This window comes from Equus caballus, chromosome 11 (assembly GCF_041296265.1).
Source record: "Equus caballus isolate H_3958 breed thoroughbred chromosome 11, TB-T2T, whole genome shotgun sequence".
NCBI lineage: Eukaryota > Metazoa > Chordata > Mammalia > Perissodactyla > Equidae > Equus > Equus caballus.
This window is the reverse complement of record NC_091694.1, coordinates 5,565,677-5,586,630: the sequence shown is the minus strand read 5'-3', so window position 1 is coordinate 5,586,630 and position 20,954 is coordinate 5,565,677. Positions and strand designations below refer to the sequence as shown.

The 20,954-nt window shown below is 49.9% G+C and overlaps 1 protein-coding gene across 3 annotated transcripts; it reads right to left on the bottom strand.

Annotated features, from left to right (window-relative positions):
* Nucleotides 1-560: 560 nt before the first annotated feature.
* ST6GALNAC1 (ST6 N-acetylgalactosaminide alpha-2,6-sialyltransferase 1) lies at nt 561-20,702 on the bottom strand. Of its 3 annotated transcripts, none has more exons than XM_070225963.1 (9): nt 20,570-20,702; nt 4,181-4,880; nt 3,126-3,294; nt 2,798-2,969; nt 2,439-2,577; nt 2,080-2,183; nt 1,805-1,894; nt 1,622-1,721; nt 561-1,321 (listed from the first exon to the last, which is right to left on the bottom strand). In XM_070225963.1, the coding sequence occupies exons 2-9, from the start codon at nt 4,805-4,807 to the stop codon at nt 1,130-1,132; spliced, it is 1,593 nt and encodes a 530-aa protein (XP_070082064.1). In that variant the 5' UTR covers nt 4,808-4,880; nt 20,570-20,702; the 3' UTR covers nt 561-1,129. The 3 variants fall into 3 exon arrangements, with proteins under 3 accessions (XP_070082064.1, XP_001491615.1, XP_070082063.1); XM_001491565.5 differs by lacking the exon at nt 20,570-20,702 and adding an exon at nt 18,476-18,829; XM_070225962.1 differs by lacking the exon at nt 20,570-20,702 and adding an exon at nt 9,659-9,954.
* Between the last annotated feature and the right edge of the window lie 252 nt (nt 20,703-20,954).

The window sequence follows — 20,954 nt, the reverse complement described above, 5'->3', positions numbered from 1 at the left end:
AACCCCGGGCCGCTGAACTGGAGTGTGTAAACTTAACCACTGTGCTACCAGGCCAGCCCCAAAGGATAATTTTTTTAAAGGGTAAAATTGTGACTCTGCTACAGATATAAAATGAACACATGTCAAATATTTTTTTTTTTAAGATTTTATTTTTTTCCTTTTTCTCCCCAAATCCCCCCAGTACATAGTTGTATATTCTTTGTTGTGAGTCCTTCTAGTTGTGGCATGTGGGACACTGCCTCAGCGTGGCTTGATGAGCAGTGCCATGTCTGTGCCCAGGATTCGAACCAACGAAACACTGGGCCGCCTGCAGCAGAGCGGTGCGAACTTAACCGCTCGGCCATGGGGCCAGCCCCCACATGTCAAATATTTTATCTAGCTCATTAATTAATGAAGGAACTAGTAAGATGTAAAAACTGTTCACTTGAGAACCCCAAGTATGGACACGCATATAGGCAGTCAGGAACGATAAACGAATTTGCTGATAGGTACAAAACTGGTCACTATCCACAGGGGAACAATTACCTGTGTCTTCGTTGCACGAAATTTATTTGCATCTCCCATGGACAAGAATCATTTTTATTACTATCAGTTTTTTACAACCCAGAGACTTGTCAAATAGCTCGAAGACAAAACACAGGTGCCGACCCTTCTAGAATCAATAACCCCTGGAAGCTTCAATCCAGGGGGAACTTAAGTAATACCTTCAAGATTTCACAGCTGCTAAGGAGAAGATCTGGAATTCAAACGCAAATCTATATGTCTCCGTAAGTTCCAGCTTTTTCCTCTGTGTCCAGTAGCTTTGGGCCAGAGAAGGGGGATTTTCCACAGAGGTTTGTGGTATTGACCGCTCACCACCCCATTTAGTTAAAGTTCCTGGGTCTCAAGAAGGGAGATCCCCCTCCAGGGAACAGAACTTTCCAAGGTAGCGACTTTTCAAGGTCTCCAAAACCTCAGCCAGTCATTTGCCGCCCTGAGGGCGTCTCCTCCTCTGGACCAGCGCTCCTGCCCCCGCGGAAGCCTGGAGGGGCTGGAAGCCTGGTCTGAGCCCTGGGAAAACGGCAGAAGAGTCTCAAGGCTCCCACTGCACCTTGCATGGTCAAGGAGACTGCTGCAGCCCAGGCTCCAGTCAGAGCTGAGGTTTGGAAGTTACAGGACGCTGGTACAGCCGGATGATACCTTCATCATGTAGCCGTTTCCAGAGTGTTCTCTCCAACTTGAAGTCATGGTTGATGTAAAAGATGGTTCGTTTCCATGACTTGTCATAGTAGTGGTCAGAGAAGCGCTCATGGCCCTCGGTGATGAAGCCGTAGGCACTCACCTACGTCAAGGTTGGAGGAGAAATAAGGCCTGTAGTTGCTCTCTCCCAGGCTTCTTCTCATGGGCTAGCTCTCTGTGTGTCGAGGGGTTGGGGGGTCCCTTTATCCTGGTTCCATCCTTAGGGATCAGTGCAGGCCCCCCTGGATGCACACTTGCACGCATGCATGCATCCATACACACACCCACTTTCCTCACCCCAGAAGGGTGGGCACCCAGTCCAGCCATCATGCCATGCTGAGCTGGCCAGGAGTCCCCCAGAGCTGTTTCTGCAGGCACTCCTGCTCCTGAAGCAGAGTCTTACCTGGTCACAGAGCTGCAGGGCAGTGAGCAGCAGGAGGGCCCCAGTGGTGGGGCGGTATATTCTCCAGTGGACAGAGTCCAGGGTCTTAGACCTCAAAAACCTGTGAAACATCCCAGCCCCCGCAGCTGTCAGGAGCTGCAAGGATGAGAGGGGCCGGCCCCTTCCACAGCTCCCTGCTCTCACCTGTTCTTCATGTATCGGAGCAAGTCTGGGTGCAGCAGCAGGTACCTGTCCAGCTGCAAGGCTTCCTGAAAAGCTTCCTGGGGCCTGCGCCTGTGGGCAGGAGCGGGTCAGCAGGCTCGGTTCTCTGACCTCCTCCCATGTGGGCCAGGTCAGGGTCATGGGCGTAACCGGTACCCCATCTCCAGGTGACAGCTAACACCATTCCCACCTGTCAAGCCTTCACAGCTGCTCACTACACAGCTCAGCCTGGGGAAAGGGGAGCGGGCACTGGGTACCTGAACCAGAAAAGGTTCTGTTTCACCAGGGTCTGATTCAGAAGCAGCGCTTCCAGCCACTCATAGTCCCGGGTGCCTTCCAGGAAGTGCAGGTAGCGGACATCCTGAGGACCAAGGACAGCGAGTGGTCCACGAGTACTGCCTTCAGGACTACCGGCTGGGGCGGCCCGGCTCTGACTCCAGACTGCCCGCTTGCTCTTCTCAAGCCTGGCCTGGCTGTCCTCCCTGTCCTCAGCCCTCGTAGGAACAGCGCCTGTGCCAACCCCAGACTCCAGACGCAGGATGCTCGTCTCCCTTTCTCACTGCGTGCTCCCTTACCCAGAGTCTGTGTGTGGCCAGGCCCACTCCTCTTTGCTCACCTTCCCTAGAGGTGGGTGCCGGAAGCCCCGATTGCCCAATATAAGGAGTGACTGGGTCAGGGAGAAGGCAGTAAAGCCGTAGAAAGACGTCCGAGTGCCCACGTCCTGTTCATAGCCCTTAATGACAGCTCCGCTCAACCTATACAGAAAGACAGAACCAGACAGCACACCTGGGCGCAGGAGGGAGACGCGTGGAGGAGGATGGGGAAAGGAAGGAGAAACGGGGGAGGCAGTAGTTCTCTGCAGCAGTTCTCTGGAATTTCTTCCAGATACAGGCCTGGAACACCCTCTCAGATCTCTCAGAGAGCCCTTCTCTGCAGGAGAGAGGCTGGAGGGGGCACAGGGGAGGGGCAGCTTACCGGAACACGTGGTCGTGGCTGTCTATCTCTTGGCCCATGCGGGAGTCGTTCAGGATGCCCCCATTGCCCACCACTGCACAGGTGATGCACTGGGAGCTCCCAGGAGGGAGGCTGGCCAGGAGCAGCTGCTGCTGGGGCACTGGAGGGAAGCGTGTCACAACCTTCTGCACCACTGGAACAAGGAGGGGCTCCACTGAGAGCCCTGGAAGGGCCCATCATTTCTCCCAGGGCTGGCGGCCCCAGGGAAGAGGCAGACCAGAGAAGAAAGCCAGCTGCCCTCGGCCACGGCCTAGTGCAGAGCCAGGCAACCCCCGGGGCAAGGACTCACGGGAGTGATTGAGCTCCATGAAGCCAAAGGGCGGTGCGAAGTGTTCCAGGCGGTCCCACTCACTCTGGTTGAAGCGGCTGGAGTCCAGGAAGAGGGTGAGGTTGGGCAGAAAGAGATTCTGGAGCCAGAGTGACTTGGAAGCTTTGACCTTCACCGAGTCAGAGCAGGTCTACATGCAGGAGGATGGGTCAGGCGGGGAGAGGCCCGGGAAGGCCATGGCCGGGGGCTGGGCGGGGCGCAGGGGGCAGAAAGCGCCCTCAAAGCTCGGAAGGCCCTGCCTCTGCTATCTCTTCCCTCCTTTTCCTTGACCCTCCCTTGCCGTTGCCCAGGCCCGCTGCGGTCCTGGAGGTCCCCAGGGAATGGACGGTTCTTGGCCCTCAAGGCGAATGCCCCCATGTCAGCGAGAGAAGAATGGAAGAGCCTGTGAAGGTGGAATGCGTCCCAGTGTGCTGTCGTGGTGCATGGTCACAATTATGTGTGTAAACATACATATTGTGAACGCCTCCTTCCTGTGGGTGTGGGCCCAGGCTGTTTTCCTTAGTGCATAAACAAACACATTGTGAACCCTTCCTTCCTCTGGGTGTGGGCCCAGGCTGTTTTCCTTAGGGTTGGAAGAGAGTGACAGTTGTAGGATTTTCTATGTAGGGGAGACAAGGCATCCCCAGGGCATCTTGTCTGTTAGTCCCTGCTCCCTCCATGCCACCCTTCAGCTGTCACCTCTGCCCCCTGACAGAGGCTGGGAGCTCAGGAGTCAAGTCCCAGAGCAGGTCCACTCTTGCACCCCAATTGAGGACCCCCAGGCCTTCTAGAGGTTCCGGGGCAGGCCCTTCTTGCTCACAACTCCCCGGGCTGCCGGGGCCAGGATTCTGGAGCCTGCCTCCTCCTCCCCCATTGCGGCCATTGTCGAAAGGAAGGATGGGACGAGAGCCGTGTAGGGTGGGACAAGGCAAAGCTGAGGAGTGGAGCCTGGGAGGTGAGGGAGGGGTGGGGTGGGCTGTCTGCAGGAGAGGCTTCAGAGCCCGAGGTGTAAGGGCAGCTGTGGCAGAAAAACTCACCGTCTGTAGGCCCCCCACGTCCAAACTATAGTTTTCCTCAAAATCCCACCGAGGCTCAGACTTGAAGTTGGCGGCCTTCAGGCTTTGGCTTCTCTGAGTGGTGGAGCTCTGGGAACCGGCAGAGGCTGGCGTGGCCTGGGCTCTCTGCTTGGGCGGGACAAGCGCCGTGGTCGCTCCTTTCGTTCTCCTCCTCGTTGACCCTGCTGCTGTGGTGGTCAGGGCCCTGGCCTCGCTTTCCCGAATGGGTATCTTTGCTGTCACTGCTGCTTTGCCCTGAGGCTTCACTGGCACCGTCTTTGCAGCTTCTGCCTTCTTCATCTGGTCCCCCATTCCCTTAGTTGTCCTCGCTTTCTGACTCTTCAGCCTCAGTGCCTCTGTCCTGTCAGAGGCCACCCCGCCATCCTGACTTCTCGGGGAGAGTGTGTCCACCGCGATGTCCTTCCTCTCCCAACTCTTCGGTGCCCCCGTCCTTGCTGTGCTGGGCGCACTGCCCCGCTGCTCCGCCGCGGCCCTGCCCGCCTCTGTTCCTCCACCATCGGCAGCGGTGCGGGCCTTGGCCGTGGGGCGCGTGTCCGGCACGCTCTTCTCTTGCGCTGACTCTACACGCACGATGGTCCTACTTCCCATTGGCGGCGACTGGGACACAGACTTTTGTAGCAACTCTGGGGACCTTTCTTTAATGTTCTGTATATATTGATGCCTAGGGACAGAGATAACTTGGTGAAGCTGAAGATTGTGGACACAGGTCAGAAGCATGACCAGTATCTAGACTTGTGCCTCAGGTAGACTTCAACCAGTTTCCCTAAGAGATGAGGGGAATGACTACTACCGTCCACCACCAAAAATTAAGCTGCCCCCGTTGGCAAGCGCTCTGGAAGCTGACCTCTGACCCGTAAAGAAACCTTAGTGGTGGCAGGGAGTTTCGGGTGCTGGAACCGGGTGCCAAGAGCAGAGCTGAAATGCTCACCAATGTTGCACCCCTAGACCTCTCTGTGCTGGCTCCCGGCGTACCCTGTGTTCTGGACTGTGAGTTCTAGGGTTGTCTGTGTGACCCTGGGCCTGCCACCTAATAACTGTGTGAGTCAGTTGATCCTTTTTTTGTTTTTTTAAATGAAGTATAGGTAACAAAGGTAACCTTGTTCATGAGGAAGTGGGAAATGATTTTGAAAGATCTGTCTTAAAGATTCACTTTAAACGCTGTCATGAGTCCAACACCGCTTAAAAGCAAACTGTTGCTTGTTGGCACTGTTAGGAAAAATATACATACTCAGCAAATATTTGCGGGGGGGGGCCCACTGTATTTGCCACATCTCATGTTAGGTGCTGGAGATCACGAGTGAAAGGCCTGTTTCCCAGCCACAGGCAAGAGGAACTCTGGTGAAGGGATTGTCATGAATTATGATACAAAACACGGATAGCCCCGGGGGACGTGCAAGCTCGATGGAAGCACAAAGGGACACCATGGGAGTGAGCAAGGCTTCCCAGAAAGGCTCCTTTCCAAAGATGACTAGGAGTAGGGAGGAGGAAGTGTGAGTCCCAGAAGCGTGAAAGCTCATGGCGCTGGAGCTGTTGAGTAATTACAAAGCAGAGTGGGGATGGGGGCCGTGAGGCAGGTGACGGTCCCAACAGGTGGGCAGGGTCAGGTTGTTATTTGCACTGTATGTTGGGCCAAGGAGTTTGGACTTCATCATTGGTCTACTCATCCAGGAGGAGCCATCGAAGAATTTCAAGTAGGAGATGGGGGCGGGTGTTGTCGAAAGAAGGGAGTGGGGCACATAAGCTGATTCCCATCCTAGAATGCTGCTTCTGGCAGTGGTAGAAGATCGATTCAGGGTGGCTGGTCTGACTTCTGGCACTCAAGGTTTTGCCCGCAGGAATTGTATTGACTTTATTTTCTTTATATTTTCTGCTTTTATGTGAGGTTTTGAAAATATCAATCTATGCAAGTTAGCATCAGGTGTTCTGCTGAGAAGAGCCTGGACTCTCTGCTCTGCATAGCTCTCTAACTGGAATCTGGGGTGGGGACTCCGTTCTACACTGGTTTTGGGGGGGATCCCTGGGAGCTTTGGAAAAAGCATCTTCCTCTCTCACAATTTAGCCATGACCCAGATGGATTTCCAGGTGTCCTTAACTCCTGCCTCTGTACTAATCCCCTGGTGCCCGAGGCCCCCCTGACTTGTCCTGGTCAGTCTTGTCCTTTTTCTGTTTCTACCAGTCTTCTTCTGAGCTATACGTAATAGACGTACTGAGGCTACAGGAAGAGAAAAAGAAAGCATGAAATGTGTAGCCAGATAGCCCTGAGCAAGAATGCTGGCCCTTCTGCTTATTAGCTGGTGTGACGGGGAGAAATCTTCTTAATGTAGCTGACCCCCGGTTTTCTTATCTGTAAAATGGGCTGCTGCCTTTTGCTTCTGAGAGAAGTCTGCTGTGAGTGGTAGCTGATGATGTGCGTTCAGCACCTGGCACAAAATACGTGCTCACCCGATATAGGTTCCATCCCTTCTCGCCCCCACTGAGGCTCTTGGTTCTCAATCGTTCTTGACACAGCATGTGTAAGCTGGAGACCTCCTTGGCCCGGTCTCCAGTTCCTCCAGTTGCTACTTTGACTTCTACCCACTGCCCAGCTCAACAGTTCCTCGTCCCTTCTTTTATGCAGCAAATATTTATTGAGCACGTCCTATGTGCTAGTTACTGGGGCTTCAGCGATGAGCTTAAACAGACACATCCCTCTCCCCGTGGAGCCCAAGATACAAAGGGGACGACAAGTCGTCACACAAATAAATGTCAATTGTAATTGGGAGACGTGCTAGGAAATGGGTGAGCATGAAGAGGCCAGGGAGGTGGCCTGACCCAAGCTCTATTTCCTGTGACAACGTTGATGCTAAAATTCTACTTGTCATCGAATTAGTTATGTTTCGTGGGTTGTGTCTGTTCAATGGCAATGTCGTCTCTTTCTTAAAGTACAAACTCCAAGGAGGCAGAAGTCATTCTAAGCAGCCCTTGCTACTAAGCCTATCACAGTGCCACGTCACATCAGTGCTCTCCACAGGCTTTCTGAGCCCAAAAGGAAAGGGATTTAAACAGAAGTGGAATAGAATCTGAAATATGTACATGCGGAAGAATGTCTCATTCAACAAATGTTTACTAAATGTCTACTCTGTGCAATGTGTAGGTCCTTGGAATACAAATTTGAATTAGTCACAGACCTTGGACCATGGAATACGCAGTGATTGTTACGAAAGGTGGGAGACAAAGGCGCTCTTTCATTGCTGGAGAAATGCAGGGCTGGCCCAGGCGATACACACCCTCCACAGATTACCTCTGCTAACCCTTCCTCCTTTACGGCCTCCTTCCTGAGTTGTGGCCAGCTCTTTTGGTTGGGACAGTATTTCCTGCCTTCCTTGGCCCCAAGGAAACACATTTGTTCAGGTCATCCAGGAGGGCCACTCTCTGTTCTGACCTTGAAACTGAGCGAGGACCTAAATCCTCTGAAGGTAGCTGGGAAGGGCTGGCTGTGGTGTCCTTGCTCCTCATCTCCCAGGGGTCCTTCCTCCTTGGAACACACATCATTTTTAACTGGCCTTATGTAGCCAATGCCTCTGCCTTTATTACACGGCTCAAAGAAGTAGCTTGAGTGGGAGATACTTCAGAGCAGAAAGGAGAGAAAGGCTATGGGACAGGGTTGGACTGTGACATGGAACAGCCTGGAAAGGGTAACAGCCTTCAAGCCTTCAAGTTCTTATTCTTTTTTGTTTTTCATTTTTAACTAAGAAAAAAAAGGGAAATTTATTATAAGGATAGAAAGTGTCTCGAGGAACCCAAGAGCAAGAAGTGCTTGAACCTCCGGAAGGGCCTGGAAGCAGGAGTCTCCCTCTAGACTTTGTCTCTGTTCCTACCTCTGCTCCCTCCGAGTCTACTTTCTTCTGCTCTTTCCTTCCCTCTCCACTCTTCAGCCCACATGGGGATAGAGGGTGGCCACCCCGTAACACCTGTTTTGGGAACTGTTGGCTCTCTTTGCTCCTAACTTTTAATTTTCAGGGGAGACATTCTGGCCCGCTTGGATCCCTCCTCCATCCTTGGCCAGGGGTCTGGGTCACATGGTTCATGACATCCTGGGGTCCACGCTGTGCATGGGAGGAGAACAGTTTCAAGAGAAAGAGGGAGTTATTGGCTCATGAGCTAGGAAGACACTCCCAAAGTATTCGTTCTGAAAGAATACCACTTTGCAGAGTGGAGAGCTGGTTAGTCCAGAGCATTTTCTTGTTTGATTTGTTTGTCACTCGGAAGGTTCTGGCACTGGGATCCTGGGGTGAGACTCGGCTCTGCCCCTCTTTAATCTGACAATTGAGCTTAAGCTCTAAACTCGCATGCACTGCTCGGCAAAACAAAAGCCTAGGTGTCAACCCCACTTAGCAAACAGCCCTTGTTACTCAGCTCTGACTCCTGGTGGATTATCCCTACCTCCACTTCCCACCCCAAACCTCCAGGGGCCTAGAAACGTTCTCCTTCCAAACCGCAAGCACCTTCACGTGGCCGTGACTGGGGAGATGATGAGGCAGGGGTGGTCTTAACATAACACACCTCAAACATACAGCGTGGACAGCTGGCCATCTGCCTAGTGGTCACGGCGGCCCTGAAAGATGCAGCACACGGCTGTCCTCTCTGCAGCCCTGTCTAGAGGCAAGAGTCGTGCAAGGACACCCAGCAGGACTGTTCTGCCTGCAGATGCTGCGGGTTATTGATGACTCGGTTCAATTTTACAGGAAGTTGCAGCAATGACCCAGGTTGAGACAAAATTGTGTCATTAAGTTTCGTTTCAAATCCCTGTAATTAAAGACACCTATGATTGCTGGGGATGCAGACGTTGATGTATTTCCTTGTGCTCAGACACGGTATTTCCTGAATGCTCAAATTGTGTGCATTTGCTGAATGCCCCGCGTTTGTCCTGTCTAGACCCTGTGCAACGCCGAACTTGCGCACCGCGGGCCGGACTGCAGCGGGAGGGCAAGCTGTTTTCTATGAAGGGCCTCCAGGTCAGAGGCACAGGCAGGTCAGTCACGGATCGCACCCAAGCCATTAACGTTTATCATTAGCAGAGATCATACAGCCCTATTCAATAAATGAAAAAAACAACAAAAGAATAATTATCTGGCATCCTCCTCTCTCTAAATTCTTAAGTACACATCACCAGGGGGCATTTGGAAGCAGAGAAATGGCAAAAGGTTCAAAGTTCATTTATACCTGAAGCCGTGAAACGACTGTTGGCAAGAAAGCAGTGTTTTCCCAAGAATACAGCCCTAGAGTTAATAGGGAGAGAGATAATAGAAATAACAGGGAACTGTGAAGTCCACAGTTCATAAGAGGTTGTCCAAAACAAACTTTGGCAATAACACCCAAATCAAAGGTACTAACGAACCCAGCAGGATTAGCAGATTGTGTTGTCAAGGAGAAGAGAACTCAGAAGACCTCTTTGATCACCTAAATAATTCTGGGCTCTGCGTCTCTCTGGTCCAGACACTGCAAGAGGCTCCAGGCCAGGTGTGCTTGCACCACGGCGAGTGGCTGGTCACACGTGTGCCTCCACTCCACATCCTCCAGTCTTGGACTCTCTCAGCAATCCCCACCATCAGCTTCACTGCTCACTTGCTCACTGTATCTCGGCCCCTCCGTTAGAGCGTGCTTTCCTCTTCCATGTTACACTTCCGGGTCCCCCAGCTTCCCTTCTGCTTCTCCCTGAAAGTGGGGCAAACTCTTGGCTCCCCAGTAGCGCCCTTTCTCACTCCCTGCTGAGCACCCTCCACATGGGGCGGCTCTCGCCTCCAGCACCCCACCTCGTCAGCCCGGCCCTGAGTTCCCGAAACTCCTTGGTGTCCACACAGTTCTTCAGGGTCTCCGGTCGTATCTGCTTTTCTTTTCAAACTTTGAAGTTTATTTTTCCTGGGAAATCCTGAAAGTTTTCGCACTCTACTTTGAAACTTCAGATGCATCTACAAGTTGCTTCGATGACTAAAAGCTGTACTCTGCCTTTAATTTGCCTTCATTCTCTTGTGTGCTGAAAAAAACAGCCAGAAATCTGTATTCTGTTGTTATTCTGAGTGTTCTTTTTTTTCAATTTAAAGCCAATTCTTTGTTTTGTTTTGTTTTCGGCCAATTAAATCCAATGGGAGCGATACGCGTATAGTCGCGGTTCACTGGCTGGATCCAATTTCCAAAGCTTCTCCTGAACAGAGGAGTCCCAGCACTGTCTGCGATGCCATTCACCCAGCCGGACTCACTGTGGGCCAGGAGGATGGAAAACTGGCTTAAAAGTTGGACATTCTCCCTCCCTAGAATACTCACATTCAGAAACACACAGCTCTCCCCAGACCCACAGGCTCGTTAAAGAGTGACTCACAGAGGGAGTTACAGAATTATAGGGCGAAGGCGTTGAGGGAAGACCTTGAAAGGGGTGGCGGATGGGAGGGACCAAGATAAGCAGGTAAGAAAACATTTTAAATAAAATAATGGCAGGTATAGGTCAAGAGTCACAGATACGAGATGAGACCTGTGTGGCCCCGTGGCTAGGAACTCTCACTCTCAAATGAAGGTTGTTTAAAGCAAAGCCAATTTTGATCACCTACATCTGGCACCTAGATAATCCCCTAAGGGGGGATGATCAGACCTGAGAGTAAAATTTGTCTCAGGGGTTATCCCAAGGTTAAGTGATTTTTTTTTTTTTAAGATTTTATATTTTTCCTTTTTCTCCCCAGAGTCCCCCCAGTACATAGTTGTATATTCTTTGTTGTGGGTCCTTCTAGTTGTGGCATGTGGGACGCTGCCTCAGCATGGCTTGATGAGCAGTGCCATGTCCGCGCCCAGGATTCGAACCAACGAAACACTGGGCCGCCTGCAGCGGAGCGCGCGAACTTAACCACTCGGCCACGGGGCCAGCCCCTTAAGTGACATTTTTATCTTGGCATTTTTGAGATAATGACTTTGGGGGAAAAATAATATTCCTTCCCCATCCACTGCTGGCCAGCCGTGTGATCTTGGGCAAGTCGCACAACCCTTTGAGCCTCAGTTTTCTCATCCATTAAATGAGAATCTTAATAACCATCTCACAAATCAGTTGTGAGCATTTTACAAGCCAGGTGCTAAAAGGCACTTTGAGAAAAGCTATGTCCTATAAATGTAGCTGGTCAAGCTGGATTGGGGGCTAACACTGTAAGACACACAGCGACGGTTAGAGGCCCCATTGGCTTGCCTCTCAGTTCATGTGCCTAGAGAGGAAAATCTAAAGGGGTGACAGGCTTCGAGGCCATAGGTAAATCATATTTCATTTATGCCACTTAACCACTTGATTTAGATATCAGGAACTAGAGGTGGGCATGGCACTTAGAAACATGGCAGTAAGTCCCAAAAAGAGCAGCAGAGAGAGCTGAAGCAGCTGCATTGGGAATCAGGATCCTGGAGCAGGGAGGGGACACGGGGACTGCTCTGTTTGGACGTAAGCCTCATAATACTATTTGACTTAAAAATTTGCACATTTCCTTAACAAAAGTAAAAAGTTAAAGGGAAAACTCTGAAAACTAAATGAGACATCTTATTGGAAATTCTATGAGAATTTGAAAGCACAGTGCAACATTTATTCCACAAATATTTATTGATTGGTACTTATATGCGAGGCATTTCGAGCTATCTGTCAGGGATCAGAGATAAAAGGCTGTGATCACTGATCTTAAGAAGCTCACGATCTAATGGGGAGCAGGCATGAATATAAAGAGCTGCAACAAGGTGTTAGGGGAAGGGCCATGTCAGTCGTATGTGTGGGAGACACTGGATTACAACCCGGGGGGACCGTTCTGCTTCAAGGGGCACTTCAATATGGAGGCGAGACCTAAACTGGGTCTTTTTCTCCGGAGTCTTTCTTCAGAAACGAACTCTTCTGAATTAGTTTTCCTTTTATAAAGGTGATAATGTGCTCATTGCTGAAAAAGCAGAACATGAATTTAAGCCTAAAAGGATGTCCCCCTGGAACCACACGCCCTCAAAGAACCTGCTGTTGGCACCTTAGAGTGTGAACATCCAGACCCTTGGTCTATGCCTGTTATACTCACAAATGCAGTTGTATACTATTTTGGAACTTTATTTAATTCTTTTCCTCTCCGTGTTTTCTCCCTTCCCCGTTGCTACCTGCCTCCCACCTACCACCAGGTGTTAAGAGTCAGCTCCACCTTCATTACCTCCATGGACACATGAGGCAAATGAGAGCCGGAAAATACAGAAGACCGTGTAAGACCTCTGGCTTTCCCCACCAAGTATCTAAGCCCTAAATAGGGGAGATTTGGTGAAAAAGAGAAAATATCTTGGAGAAGGACTTTTCCATTTCCTACCACCATCATCCCCTCCCTAGAAGATTTATAGGGGAGGAGTGCGAAAGGGAGAGAAGACAGGGATCTGTGGGTCCCAAGGTCAGAGACCTTACTTCCTGGTAGTGTTCCAAGGGTCTAACAAGACCCCCGAAAGGGAATGGCGGCATGCTGAACCTAGAAATGTGGAACCATGGACAGCGTCACAGACACTTCCCACACCTAAGCCAGGGGGACGTGAAGAGCCAAAAGGCAGGGATGACGGATGTCTCACAGCAGCTCCTGGCTAAGAATCAGCTGTCCCCTCTCATGCCTCGGCACAGCATCAGCTGTCCTGGAGCCCTTTATGCCATCCCGGGGATGGAGCAGAGGAGGAAGAATGGCCGAGATTACGTTTTCCTGCAGCTTGGTGAATGGGGCTCCAGAATCAGAAATTAGGAGGTTATAGAAAATAAAGTTGTATTTCTTACACCAAAACAAAATAAAAAGGGCCGGCCCCGTGGCGCAGTGGTTAAGTGCACACGTTCCACTTCAGTGGCCTGGGGTTCCCTGGTTCGGATCCCGGGTGCAGACACGGCACCGCTTGGCAAGCCATGCTGTGGCAGGTGTCCCAGGTATAAAGTAGAGGAAGATGGGCACAGATGTTAGCTCAGGGCCAGTCTTCATTAACAAAAAGAGGAGGATTGGCAGCAGATGTTAGCTCACAGCTAATCTTCCTCAAAAAAAAAAAAAAAGAAAGAAAATAGAATCCATAGGTCTGATTTTACAGCTCGCTCTTTTTTTTTTTTTTTTTTTTGAGGAAGATTAGCCCTGAGCTAACGTCTCTGCCAATTGTCCTCTTTTTGCTAAGGAAGATTGGCCCTGAGCTAACATCTGTGCCCATTTTCCTCTACTTTATGTGTGGGACGCCTACCACAGCATGGCTTGCCAAGCAGTGCCGTGTCCACACACGGGATCCGAACCGGCGAACCCCAGGCCACCAAAGCAGAATGTGGGCACTTAGCGCTGTACCACCAGGCTGGCCCCATTACAGTTCACTCTTAATGATCATCTTTAAAGCCAAAACAAGGCATAAAATCTTCCAAAACACGTTATTCCAGACTAGGAAAGCCAAACAGGCAGACATGGTCTTAGATTATATCTACGTATCAGGGAGTAAATTGGGGACTGGGACCACAATTTTCGCCATTTTGGTGCACCTGGGTTTGTCTTAATGTGATATGAGGAGTGGCCCCGTAACCTCGGTTTGAAATCCTAGAATTGTCTTCGAGTCCCCAGCCCCACCTCCATCCTATTTGTTGCCAAATCCAGCTGATTTGATTTATTCTCAGTCCTTTCTTCCGAGTCCCACTGCCACCATACCCTCCCTGCCCAGGGCCTCATTGAGTAAACCACTGCAAGGACCTCTGACCTCCCCCACAAAACCACCTCCCCCCACCATCTACCCTACAATCTATTAACAGAGTTATCTGCATAAAGCGCAAATTTAATCAAGTTACTCCCTTACTCTAAAATGTTTAATAGCTATAGAATAAAGTTTAAACTTTTGGGGTGTTATTTAAGGCCACATGTTCATTCTTTCACGAACAAGCGTTTACACCGTGTTACACCTACACGGTCCAGGACCTGTTTAAATTACGGGAGAAATGGAGACAAATGAGACAATTCCTACCCACGAGAAAATTCATAGTCTGGCAGAAAAATCAGCCTTTGGGTTTGTGACGTGATGTCACGATGGATGTGGTAGAGGGAGGCGGAGGGTGGTAGCCTGCTCTCTGGGCTGGGAGCGTGGACTCCGCAGCTGGCCTGCCTGGGTTTGAACGTGAGTGACCAGGTGACTTTGGGTGAGTTACCCAACCTCTTTTTTCTGTAAGAGGGGTTAATGACGATAATAGTTTCTACCTGAAAGGCTTGATGTGCCGTTGGTAACCTGGCACACTGTGAGCGCCGTACCAGTGTTCGTTGCATTGGTCGTCAATCACCTCTCATTTCTGAACGCATCCTGCCTTGTCCCTTTTCTGCACCACTGCTTACGCTGTTTCTTTAGTTTGCGACGTTCCTGCTTGCTGAAATGTCACACAGCCTTCAGGCATTATGCAAATGCTACCGTCTCCACCTTGTTGTCCCTCCCCCGTCCTCTGGTTGGAATGAATCCTCAGTTTGCTCCCATAGCAGTTGTCGCATTTGACTCCACTGCGGTTACCACTACTGATAACATCCGCGCATGCCTGCGCTTGGTGCCTGCCTCTCTCCTCCAGTAGGCTTTCAGTTCTCAAGAGTCAACACATACGACGTAGTAGAGAAGCATGGATTTGGACCCAAATCCTCTGAATTTAAACATCCGTTTTGCTACTTCCTGGCTGGGTGGAATTCGGCTTTAACTTTTTTTTGGAGGAAGATTAGCCCTGAGCTAACATCTGCCGCCAATCCTCTTTTTGCTGAGGAAGACTGGCCCTGAGCTAACATCCGTGCCCATCTTCCTCTACTTCATATGTGGGACGCCTACCACAGCATGGCGTGCCAAGGGGTGCGTGGGTCAACACCCGGGATCCGAACCGGCGAACCCTGGGCTGCCGACGTGGAACATGCGAACTTAGCCGCTGCACCACCAGGCCGGCCCCTTGGCTTTGACTTATTGAGCCTTGTAGGCTTCATTTTGGTAAAAGAATAAAAATACTAATCTTGGACAACAATTGTGAAGATCAGAAATAATGCAGGGAAAGCTCCCAGAGCATAGTTCTTACTCAGAGGATAGGAGTCTGTGACCGTTGAAAGCTTCAAAGAGAAGATGGCGTGTGGGAGACAGACCGGGCTTGGAGGGGCGTCTAGGGGAAAGGTGTGTGGTGAGAACAGACAAACAGGGAGGCCGACCCGAAAACCTGACCTCTGTGCTGAGCCATGGAAGAAGATGCCCCACAGAAATGAAGGGCTTATCTGGGGAGCAGAGGGCACGTAAGAAGGTGGGGCCGCGGGGGCTACGAAAGGCTTTGAGGCAGGGAGGCGGCCTCAGGAAAGCGTATTTTAAGACAATTGGTCGGTCAGCAGTGAACAGGATAGATTGGAAGGAGTGAGTCACCACTGTGGCCTAACCAGCGGCGGCAACCAAGGGCGAGAGACGGACAGACCTCACAGCAGATTATCCTGACTCCAGGGAGGGACCGAGGCTGACGAATGCCGTGGGAGGCAACTTTGGCCACTGAAACATAACGTGAAGAGGATCTGGCCTGACAGCGACAGTGGACTGGGAGGAAGGGAAAAGTCAAGAGCTATTCTGAAGGAGAGGGGTGAGAGAGGAAGAGGCCAAAGCGATGGGATTTTTGTGATTTGGAGACGGGTGGTGGCCCACCTTCGCCACAGTGCTGCCCGGGCAGCCGGCGAGAGTCAAATCAGAAACGAAACGGACCCGGCTCGTGCTTTCCCGTGGTTTGTGAAGGTCATCGTTCAGGCGGTGTTTGCACTTTTATGACACGTCAATATCATTTGGGAGTTGGAGAAGATTTCTGAGTAAGAACTATGCTCTGGGAGCTTTCCCTGCATTGTTTCTGATCTTCACAATTGTTGTCCAAGATTAGTATTTTTATTCTTTTACCAAATGATATTGATGTGCCATAAAAGTGCAAATGCCACCAGAACGATAACCTTCATAAACCACGGGAAAGCACTTTCCTAGAGTCGGTGACCCATTCCTTGGCTCCAGCAGGTAACTGGGCAGTTCTGGAGCTCTGATCCTTCCACGGCACTTCAGGAAGTACTGAGCTGCCCTCCACAGCCTGCTGGACCGTGAAGACCCTGGGATGGGGCAGGGCGGTTCCGGTCTTCTTCCCAGATACATTACATCACGCCTTCAGAAATCTTTAGACCAGAAACAGGCATCAGTCTACCTACATCTCACCTTAACTCCGGGACACATGGCATGGACTGGGGAAGGAGACCAGGCTCCCCAGTCACAATGAGCTATCCTCCCCCCGCATCCCACTCCCCCCTGAAGTGTCTCGCCAGGAGTACAGTAATCTCTGAGCTTCTCCCTCTCCCTTCTCCTCTTATCCAGGCTAGATTGAGTTGGATTTTTGTCTCTTGCTATCAAAAGAGTTCCAACATGTACAAACCCATATTCACACCATACACAAAAATAACTTTCAGATAGATTAACTATTTAGCTTAAAGAACAAAAGTACAAAAATATTAGTAGAAAATGTAGAAGGCAATTTATATAATTTTGGAGTGAGACAGACTTTCTAAAGATTGCACAAAGACCAGCGGCCATAAAGGAAAAGATAGACAAATTTTATCCACATAAAAATTACTTACGTATGACGTAAGATACCATAAACAAGGCAATAAAAAGAAATAAATATCAGGCTGCAGAAAACACTTGAAGTATTGTAACATATGTAATAGAAAAGGGTTAATATCCCTAATACACAAAAGCTCCTACTAATAATAAAAAGGTAAATAATTTAATTTTATAAAAGAGCAAGAGATGTGAACAGGTCATCATAGAAAAATGCAAATGTTAGTAAACTAAAGAGGATCCTCAGATTCACCGGCGGCCTAAGAAATGCAAATTAAAAAGAGAAACACGCTTCTACCTGTCAGATGATCAAACTCTAAAAATGATATCTGGTGTGGCCACAGAGGGGCAGAAAGTGAACTCTCACACCTGCTGGTGTCGCTTTTTCAGAGGACAATTTAATGGTATCCATTGACATTTAATATGAATATATCCATTGTCTTGGCAATTCCACTTCTAGAAATCTAGCTACAGAAATATTTACACAAGTGCACAAGATGTGTGAACAATGAGTGGCAAGCCAAGTGTCAATTGAGAGGGACAGGTTGAATAAACTATATCCGTTCTATAGAACGCTATACAGCCAAGAAAAAGAAGGGAGTGGATCTGCATGTGCCCAGGCTGGAGGATATCCATGATACAGTGTTGATTTAAAAAGTCAACCTGTGGAACAATGTGTAGAGTGTAATTACCTATTTATCTATCTATCCATCCATCCATCCATCCATCCATCCATTTACCTATCTGTTTATCCATCTGTTGTAAGGGCTTGTATGACAGAAGAGCACAGACTATGGAACCCAAGCACCTGGGTTTGAATCCTGGCCCTGACTTGCGGGGTGAACCTGGGTGATTCATGTAAGCTCTCCACGTCTCAAAACACTCATCTGCATAAGCATTAGTAGGTTAATATACATGCAGCATTTAGAATAGTCCCTGGCATATAGCGAACGCTGTAGAAGTGTTAGCCGCAATAGCATAATAATTATATGTACCCTAAAGTATGGAGCGGTCATCCCTGAAGAGTGGGGAGAGATGGGAGTACACTGGAGAGCCCCTCACCCCTTGCTTCATTTTTCTGTATTTTTAATTTTGTGAGAGCATGTATTACTTTCACATTTTAAGAATAGTGAAACGAATCATTCAAAGTACATTGAGTCTGGAAAGAAAGGGGCCTCTCACTGCTGGATGTGTTTATTTTATAAGAAAAATGGCAGAGAAGGTCCTTTTGAAGGATTTACTTGGGGCCCGGAATTTAAGCCGCCTCCCTAGGTGAGAGGCCTCCCGTCTTACTTGCAAACTTCTCAGGGAGAGGGTAACTTTGAAATGAATGGAACCCACGTGGTAAGACTTTTGCTGTAGGACATAGAGAACGGCATGTAAGAACTAACCCCAAAGCTGCTCTTATTACTCACAGTTGCAGAGGGGGAAATAGCCTTGTTCTCTATCTATGCCTCCTGGAGACCCAGTCCAATAGTTCTCAAACTCCTGCCTCCATTTCCTCTCTAGACAGGCTCTACGGCCCCCGGGGCTTCCTCGCTCCCAGCACCACCACGTGGACACAGTAGTGTCTCCGAGTTTCCATCCTCCCTGGGATAGAGATTTTCAATTTCCTCTGATAAACCATGGAGAATTTGGAAAGGATCGCAGTCTTACCTGACAGGCTTTGTACTGGGCTCCTTAATAAAGGAGGGCAGGGTGAAGAGAAAGAAGAGCAACACAGCCAGAAGCAAGAGCCACTGGACAGCCTGGCCCAGACGGCTGAGCCTCCGCAGGCAGGGCCCCATGGTGGCGGTTCCGGCCCTGCAGCAAATTTCTGCATATCCTGGGGCCTTGATGCAGAGAGGAAATAGTTTCACTGCGCGGGTCTCCTGGCCAGGGAGTGCACACCCTTTGTCTTAGAAACGGGCCACTGGTGAATGCTGAGTCTCTCAGTGTCTGCCAAAGAAAGGAGGAGCCACTTGCACTGCTTTATGAAGGCTCACAGGCTGGCGTGGCTGAAAGGAAGAGAAACTCCTTCTGTCCAAACAAGTTCACCTTCCTTTGTCTCTGAAGCCAATTTCTGAACGCAGAACTTTATGAGAAACATACACACGTTATACAGAACCTCACTTTCATCAGGTTCCAACCCTTAGGGACCCTGCGCAAGTGCATGGACTGGAAGACCCTCGCATGGCCTCCGAGCTCAACACGAGTTTTATTGAGGAAAATACAGGGAATCCATTTAGGTTTGGGGTCCCCTAGCAATCTTTCCCGAAACATCCATTGTGCAACCACAGACTGCAGCTACGAGAACCTCTCATTTCCTTGGTTTTTAGAGCGTCTTCTCTCAATCTTGGGTGCACATTAGAATCACCTGGGAAGCTTCAAAAGTCCCGATACCCACATTGTATCCCAACCAATTAAACTAGAATCTCAGGGGACAGGTATTTTTCCAGGCGTGGGTTATTTTTTAAATTCCTGATGCGTGGCCAAGTTGAGAACCACTGATTTATAGGCACTAAGGGTTGCCACAGCAGTATTTTTAAATGAACAAAATTCTGTTATACAGTGTTTGTCAGAACCTGGCGCAAAGAATGTATACTTTGTGAACTTTCCACAGACTTCTGTGAGCTGCTACCTTCCTACCGTGACCTTGGACAAGTTGCTTAACCTTCCTGCCTCACCTGCAAAATGAGAAAAGCAGAGGCATCTAGCCTGTGGGCTTGTTAGGAAGACACCACTAAAGAGACCGTCGGTCACGGCAGGCCCCTGACATGTGTTCACCCTTCTCATCGGAAGTCACGACCATGACGACAACGACCCGTACCTGTGCTCTGAGCCAGCACCGTGAACTGCTTCACGCACAGCCCCTCGAGGAGCTGGCCCTATTATCAACTCCATTTTACAGTCGAGGAAATCGCCTCTGTGAGTGAGCAGCCTGCCCATGATCACGGAGGGAGCCCCTGGCGTGGGGACCTGATCCGACTGACCGAGACTCTGTGTTCTTCCCCACTGCGCAGCAGCACCTCTGAGAAATCATTAACTCTGCCTTGATATGAAAAACAAAACAAAACACAATGTTTGGGGAAAATGTACAACTTGGAGAAAAGATATCAAGATCAGTTGCAGAAAATAGAAAAGTCAGAGAAGCAGCCCTTCATAAAGTATTATGGGTTGTCAGTATTAAGAATATTGCCTACAGTAGGTTGAACCCCCCAGGGGTTTTCCAGCAGCTGGAGGGGAAAGGGGCAGCTTGCAGGAGGGGGGCTTTGGAGGGTTCGGACCTGGCCTTGTTGCTCACACATGAAGTGTGCAGTCCTCCGAATGCACAGCTTCCATTTCTGTACCCAAAGTCCTTGGTCTTCGCCCAGGGCTTGCACCAATAAATGCTCAGAACACCTTCCCCAGGGATGATGAAAAAGGTAAGAACGTGTTTCTGAGAGGCTGGGAGTCATACAGACAACTTGTGGGCTCCCTTCCCCCGACCCCGCACGCTGTAACTTGTGGCGTTACTTCAGGGGATGGGCTGAGAGCAGAGGAACATCTTAGTACTGATTCAGTCTCACTCGCATGCTCTCTCTCTCAGCACACCTAACCTGTAAGTGCTCACACGCTGACTCTAGAAACATTTTCTGAACAGACCTGTGTCAGGCCATCACTCTTTGCCCGAGTTCGCCTGCACACTTGGCACAAGCAATTACCCTACGCCCTGGTGCCTGTCTGCAATGCTAGGCGGATGAAGTGCACAGTGGGAAGGCATTTTCTTACCCACAGCGTTGGTTTCATCTCACCCCGTGTTTTGAAGAAGGCACTGGCTGCCAGTGTTCTCTCTGACTTCCACAGAGCGTGGAGATCTAGTTGAGCTCCTGGGTGCAAACTGAGCTCCTGTACGCAATCTGTGCCTCTCACCACCTCGGGCGTGAGCTGAACTTGGAGTTCTTGAAGCCAACTGGTGGCGGCGGGATAATCCAGGGTTCTAGTTTCTTAGTTCTCAGGTTCCAGCCCAATGCTGCTGTCGTGTGTGCCTGGCAGAATGTTTTAGTGGAAACTGACTTTCCAATAGTTTTTCAAACATATCACAATTTTCACGTTTGGTAGGTCTGTTTACCTCTCCTTTTTAAGTTGAAGCTTTTGACGTTAGTCTTCCTTATAT

Bases quoted from the DNA above. Each gene is read 5' to 3' on its own strand.
- ST6GALNAC1 (XM_070225962.1), bottom strand. From the start codon at position 9,807: ATGGTGGGGATTGCTGAGAGAGTCCAAGACTGGAGGATGTGGAGTGGA. The intron at 2,970-3,125 runs GTGAGTCCTTGC...TCCTTGTTCCAG, and splicing joins CATGGAGCTCAATCACTCCC to TGGTGCAGAAGGTTGTGACA. The intron at 2,184-2,438 runs GTGAGCAAAGAG...CTTGGTCCTCAG, and splicing joins GGCACCCACCTCTAGGGAAG to GATGTCCGCTACCTGCACTT.